This window comes from Nipponia nippon, unplaced genomic scaffold (assembly GCF_047370975.1).
Source record: "Nipponia nippon isolate SJK-2023a ecotype South Korea unplaced genomic scaffold, ASM4737097v1 scaffold_2, whole genome shotgun sequence".
NCBI lineage: Eukaryota > Metazoa > Chordata > Aves > Pelecaniformes > Threskiornithidae > Nipponia > Nipponia nippon.
In genome coordinates, this window is record NW_028262336.1 from 108,744,266 (window position 1) to 108,751,178 (window position 6,913).

Below are 6,913 nucleotides of genomic sequence, written 5' to 3' on the forward strand. Positions count from 1 at the left end.
GAAACCTGCCGTCAAAATGGCTACAGAGAGAAAGTTGAAAACTGGCGTGTTATGACATTCGCTTTAGCAGAGGTGCCCACACTCTTCCCACAGCAAAATTACTTTAATTTGCCCAACCCCAGAGTCCTTGAAAATGACACTCTGAGCATTTGCCATAATGATTTCTCACTAAATTAGAAAAATGCCCAACTAAGGAGGGATTATCTCTGCATGTGGATGTGGCATAATGACTGTCAAGTGCACTGAGAGCCCCACTGGGCTTTGCAAGGTACATCAGGTTTGCAGCAGAGGCCAGCGTGTATCAGAGAATATTAATACTGTCTTGTTGGGGGCATCCATTGTGGTACTCTACTGCTGTTCAGACAAAATTATACCATATGGGGGAATTCTCTTTGCTACTTTACATATATGAGGTACCTTTTAGGGCTGAGGATTAGTCCTAAATTGTCTAGCTGACAAACTCAGTCCATAAAGGACAGAGGCACATGTGTGCACACACTCTCCGTAATGTGTGCACCCACTGGGACAGTGTCACTGCAAGATTCTGCCTCCCAAGATCAAGGCTGCTGTGCCTGCAGTGAGGATGCGCTAGTGAACTTGCATCTGCACACCCAGAAAGTCTCTTAGCTGCTCCCCAGAAGGAGCCCAGCAGCTCCCATCCCACAGGACAAAACGTGTTTGTCCCCCAGGTGCTGGCATGATGCTGCCCAGGTTTCAGGGCGAGTGAGGAGCTGGGTGGGCAGTGCCACTGCCTCATCATCCCTATCACAAGGGGGGAAAACTGTTCCTGGCTGCCTCCACTCAGCCCCAAAACAGGAGCATCAGGAGACACATTTTTTTTTTATATCAGTGCTTATGCCATCAAGGACTAGAGAGATGGTGGGAATGTGCTGGCAGACAAGGATGTCAAGAGTTTCAACACAACTGCCACAGTAGCACTTCAATAGCAGCACTCAAATGCCCAGTGTTGGTGTTCCTCACATCCCACTGCCAGCCAACTGGCTCAGACCCATGCTGCTGAACCGGCACAAGGAGCACTCACACACGCCTCTACAGATGCTCGTTGACTTCAGCGCCAGGGCCCTGTTTAAGAGGATGCCAGACCCCTTGGTAAACCCGCGTTAGGCTGTTTCTGTCTCTCTATGTTGCAATGACTTTTCAAAACAAGTCTGGTAAATGGGGGCAGGAAGGGAGGTGAGGGCCCGAGAGGCTGCAGGGCCCTGGGGGGTCTTCTCTGTTGGAACTGGGCCACTGGGGAAGGACACACAGGAAACATCATGGGGCCAAGCACCAGGAGAGACTGACTGACTCGTGTAGCGAGGTCAGGTTTTCATCCCTTATCTGCCATGTTCATCCCCAACAGCCACGGGAAAAGGAGCCAGAAAGATGCTGCCCGCAGAGTGTCCTAACCACTGGCTTGCCCGGCCATCCCATCTCAGCCGGGTGATATGCGGAGCCAGCAGAGGAGGAAGCAAGGAGGGAGAAGCCAGAGGTCTAAGGGTCACAGGAGACAGTGGGTGAAGGCAGGCCACCAAGGAGAGGAGCAGCCCAAACATTTTGTCCACATGTCCCAAACTTGATGGTGCGGCACCTGCCTAATATCACCAAACCCTTGCCATTTTCCAGCAGGGGGAAACACAAATCAGGACAGTCGCAGCAGGGCATGGGTACTGCCTTGTGCCTGTCCTGCACTGCCACGTCTTCAGGCTCCTGCCTCCCCGCTGCCATCGTCCTGGGATGTCCAGAGAGGTCCACAGTGCGCCGTGGTCTGCAGGGTCGTGCTCTCTGCTCACCCGTGGGATGGAGCTGTAGGAGCCTGTAGGTCTCCCGGCCCCACAGCTATACAAAGAGCTGCAGGGACCTGGGAAGGGCAGAGCGTGACACGTTTGTTTGTGGGCAAGAACTTGAGGCTGTCCCAGCAGTGGCAATTTTACCAGTTCTGCCTTCACCCTCAGTGCCCGGGGATCCCAAACCCACAGCTCCCCACACCGAGCTCAGCCTGTGTGTGAAGCTGGGTGGACCTTCTCCACGGAGATTTCCCGGGAGGAACAACATCTCTGTTCCCGGCTCTTCCCAGTGGCCTCGCATATTTTGGACCTGCTCCGGGATGAAAAACAGGTTCCGTCCCGGTGCGGGGAGGGACCGATGGCAGCCCAGGCACCCAAGCCCATTCCCCAGGCTGCAGGGCATGAAACCCGCCGGGCCAGGCGGTGCAGCTCCGCGGCCCCGCGGGGAGACCCGAGGCTGCCGGTGCGGGGACGGCGGCTGCAGGCCACCGGGGAGCGCGTCCCGGTGAGCCCGAAGGGAGCGGGCGTCCCTGCACAAAGGGCATTTCCCTGCGCGAACGGAGCGGCGGCGGGAGGGTTTGGCACCCCGGGGGCTGCAGGAGCGGCAGGCTGCTTTTCCGCCGGGGCTCTCCACCGAGAAGCCGCGCGTAAAAACGGGCGCTCCGCTTCCCCGACGGCAAAGCGCTGCCGGGAGGCTGCGAGGCCGGAGCGGGGCTGCCGGAGCCCGGCGGCGGTGCAGGCGGCAGCCCCAGCAGGGCCAGCACCGGCCTCGGTCCCGGCCCCGGCCCCGGCGGGTTAGCGGGAGGCCGGGTCCGTCCTTCCCGGGTAGCGGCGGCGGGCACCTGGAGAGAGGAGCCGACCCCAGCCGCCAGTCGGCTATCTGTATTCACCTATAGCCGTACGTATAGGTGCATGCATATGGTGTATGTCTCTCCCGCAGACTTGCGAATGGGAAGGGAAAGGTGTTCAGCCGAGCCGGACTCCATCCCGACCTTCGGCGTCGCGGGGAGGACCGAGCGAGCCCCCGGGACAGGGGGCAGGGGTCCCCCGCACCCCGTACCTTCAGCGCGGCGCGGAGGAAGGGGGAGTCCCCGCCAGCCGCCTCCGCCGGGGCGGGCGAGTCCCGGTGCCGGGCTACGGCGGAGAGGGACGGAGAGCGACGATGTTCCCGGAGCACGCCCGCGGACCCCGAGCGGCTGCTTTCTACGTGAGAGGAGGGAAATAAACCACCAACGAGCTTTTATTGTTATCATCATCATTATTATCATCGCCATCGTCGTTTCTCTGCACATAAATAAATAAATAAATATCTCCCGGGGAGAGGGAGGGGACGGAACGGTACAACCACAGCGGAGCGCCCGGCAGCGACGAAGTCAAACCAAAACCGAGAACAATTTTGGAAAGAAAAAAAAAAAAAAAAAGAAAAGAAAAAGATAATAACCCAAACAGCCCCCGACCCTCCCCGTCCGCCGGCTTTCGGGCACCCCCGAGTTACCGGAGGGAGCCCCGCGACAGCAGCATCCCTGCGGGCGGCCCGCACCGCCCGCCGCCGCGCAGTATCCGCGCCCGTCCCGGTGCGCGGGGGGGGTCTGCGGTGAGGCTCCCGGGCCCGGGGCTGTGCCTGCGGGGAGACAAGTGAGACAGCACTACTGGGGGACGCCTGGGGTCCTAGGGAGCAGTTTATTTACAACTGGGCGCAGGGACACCCGCCCCCATGGGCCGGGGGTCTAGAAAGGCGAGAAAGTCCTTCGTAAATTACACAGATTATACAAAACGGTATAAAATCCTTCGGCTGCATGTCAGCACCGGAGCAGGCAGGACTCCCCCTCCTGCTCTCGCCACAGTTCCTGGGGAGCCGGGGTGGGCGTCGGAGGGCTAGGGGGTGACTGCGAGGCCTCTGTCGTCCTTCCCCGAGGAGGACGGAGACATGCGCAAGTCCTCGTCGTCTTCCGAGCACTTGGTGGTGGAAAGGGACGAGCATTTGCAGCTGTGGCCGCCCCCCCCTCCCCGGTGGGAGCTGCTTTTGCCTTCTTTCTTGTGCTTGACCCGTCGGTTCTGGAACCAGATCTTCACCTGCTTCTCGGAGAGGTTCAGGTAGGTGGCGATCTCGATTCGCCGCAGCCGGGAGAGGTACATGTTGGAGGCGAACTCCCTCTCCAGCTCCAGGAGCTGCGTGCTGGTGAAGGCGGTGCGCATCCGCTTGCTGCTGGGCAGCTGGCTGGACGTGCTGTCTGCGGAGCGGAGCGCACCGTCAGGGCCAGCCGGGCCCGCAGCCCCCGCACCCGCCGGGCCCCGCTGCGCCCCCCCCGCCGCAACCCTCCCGCCCCGGGAGCCGGCGGCCCGGCAAGCGGCTGCCGGGCTGCAGCCCGAGCTCACGGGGTGCCGGGGCTGCCTCCCCCCCGTTCCCACTGCTTGGGTCGGAGGCTCGGCGGGCAGCAGCAGCGGGGCTTCCCCTGCGCCTCCTTCGGGGCACGGGCAGCGAGAGGTGCCGGGACGCCCGGTGCGGCCTGCGGGCGCAGGGCAGGGACCCCCCGCCCCGTGAGCAGGGTCCTGCCCCCTCCCGCCCCCCCGTCCCGGGATCCCCATCACCTCCCCGCACCGCTAGCATGCAGGCGTGCGCCTCCCGGCCCCCCCCCCCCCACGCGTGCCCCTCTTACCCACGGAGATGCAGTGGAACTGCCGGGGGTCGGGCAGCGGGTAGGCGCCCTGGTAGAGCGCCGGTGCGTGCCCGACGCTGACGGCGGAGACGGAGTGCTGCTGGCGGGCCAGGGGCGAGTGGCAGTACTGGGAGCCGAAGGGGGGGAAGGAGGCCTTGATGAGGGGGATGGCGGGCGGCGGCGGGTGCAGCTGGGAGGCGGTGACACAGAGCGGGCAGACGCAGAGCAGCCCGGCCTTGCCGGCGTGGCAGGCGCCGGCCGGCAGCCCGGGCAGCGGGTGCGAGGGGTGCACGGCGTAGGGGAAGAGCGGCGGCGGCGGGCTGCCCTCGCCCTTCTTCTCGCCCGCCTCCCGCAGCACCAGCGAGTCCACCAGGAAGGAGCGCGGCATGGCCCCGCGCAGCGCCCGCGCAGCGCCCGCGCAGCAGCCGCGCAGCGCCGCTGGCCAGCCCGAGTGGTGCTGAACGGCGCCCGCCCGCCCGCTTTAAATAGCGCCCGCGCCATGTGATGGCGGCGCCGGGGCGCTCAATAGGCTTTCTGTGCCTCTTCTCTTGGCATTCACGCCGCACGCTCCCTCATTATTTCCCTTGTTAACTAAATGAACTGCATAATGTACTCTATTCTTGTCGACCCCACCCACGCCGTAGCAGGCGGCCTCTCCCCTCCTCTCCCTTTGGCGGGGTTATTTTCTCATTCTCTCGCGATTTAATATTCTTTTCTTTCTCTTTATCGCTCTCCTTCGCTTTCAGCCCAGCTTTCAGCCCGCTCCCCCTTGTTTATTTTGCCGGCTGCAGCCGCGGTCTCCGCCGGCGCCAGCTTCCCCTGCCAGCCCCCCGCCGCCTTTCCCACCTGTGGCACCAGGTCGGCCCCCCAGCCCCGCCGGCCTCCCCTCTCTCTCCCCTCGCCGCCGGGCTGCTCCGTCCCTGTCCCCGCGCCCGCCGCCGTCCCCAGCCCCGCGTCTTTGTTCCCAGCCCGGTGCCGGGACCTGCCGCTTGTCGCTGTCGCCGCCGTCGGGCGAGACCCCTGGCCACCGGGATGTGCCGGCCGGTGCTCCACTGGCGGGGACGTCCGCCCGGCCCCCGCGTGGGCGTGAGCGCCTGGGCACGGATAACGGCCACGGAGCGCCACAAGCAGCGCGGGTGCGCCGGTGCGGGTACAGAAACCCCGACAGGCAGACACCGCGCCGTGTCGGCGGCACCCACGGCGAGCGCCTAAGCGGAGGGAGAAGAGGCTCCCGGCGCACTCCGCACCTCGTTACACCCGGTCCCTCTGCCCGGTTTGAGCGGTGACACCCGCCATCCCGCCGCCGCGCACCGGCCCCGGCCCCGCACCCGCCCCGCGCCGGCCCCGCACAACTGCGCCGGGGAGTCCCGGGGGCTGCGGGGACCGGCAGGGAAACGGCTTATTTCTCCCGTACGATGGGAATCAGCGTTAAACACACCAGCGGTGTCTGGATTTCTTAGCACAGGCATCTGCAAAACTTCCAGCGGGGTCTCAAGCTGATTTCTGCGCTTTCGTCTGAGCTAAGGCGCAGCGGCGCTTCCCCGCGCAGCGGCACCGCGACCGCGCAGGAGCCCTCGCCGCTGGGCTCCCTGCAGCTCGTTGGCTTTGCAGGTGAATAAGGAATGCTGACAAATAGGAAAAAAACCAATATTCACCGGGATACATTTTTTCCCCCCGATCTTCCCGTTCAACACACGGGAAAAAAAGACAAACGCGCCCGCCGACTCCCGTCAAAATGTGGGGAAATTTCTCCCTACGGTAACCTGCCCGCCTCAAAAACAAATGGACCTTTTTAAAAGAAAAGAAGGAAAAGCCTTGGAAGCAGTGTAACCCCGTGTCTCTGGCCGGTACAGAGGCTGTTCTTGCCTGCAGTCGCATTTCTCACTGAAATCTATGGGAGTTTTGCCGAGATACTGTTGATGCCCGAGCCTAGAAATGTACGGATGTACACAAATAAATGGTGAAAAATACAGAACGAACAAAAACGAATGCTAGTAAAAACTCAGTCCCGCACTGATTATAAAGGATGTCCAAGTGTCCTTCCCCTGAAAGCGTTAATGGGGTTTGGATTTTTTTGTTTTGTTTTGTTTTGTTTTTAAGGAACTGGTAATTTAAAGCCTTTTCCCCCGGAGCCGGAGCCCGGGAAGGGGCACCTCTCCCCGCTGGGAAGTGGGCAGCCACCGAGGCGGGTGGATTCAGCCTCAGCCCGAGGGACTCCTGCTGCCCAGGGGCTGAACCCCAGGGCTCCGAGCCGCAGGGAGGCAAAGGGTTAACAGCTCCTGAATGCACACCAAGCCCAAAGCTACTGGGAAAGAATATCCAAAAAAATAACCAGTTTTTTTTTCCAGCCGCTGGACCTTATTGAATGTCATTGAAGAAAGTTTTGAATGCCAGATAAAGAGAGGCGAATTAAAGTGTGTGACAGCAGAGGATAAGCAAACACAAAGAGAACTCTGTCACACTTTGGGC

General features: G+C 61.8%; 1 protein-coding gene across 1 annotated transcript; it reads right to left on the bottom strand.

The window, feature by feature from the left end:
• Nucleotides 1-3,662: 3,662 nt before the first annotated feature.
• Nucleotides 3,663-4,832, bottom strand: GSX1 (GS homeobox 1). The gene is made up of 2 exons (XM_087758326.1): nucleotides 4,445-4,832; nucleotides 3,663-4,018 (listed from the first exon to the last, which is right to left on the bottom strand). The coding sequence occupies exons 1-2, from the start codon at nucleotides 4,830-4,832 to the stop codon at nucleotides 3,663-3,665; spliced, it is 744 nt and encodes a 247-aa protein (XP_087614452.1).
• Nucleotides 4,833-6,913: the final 2,081 nt, after the last annotated feature.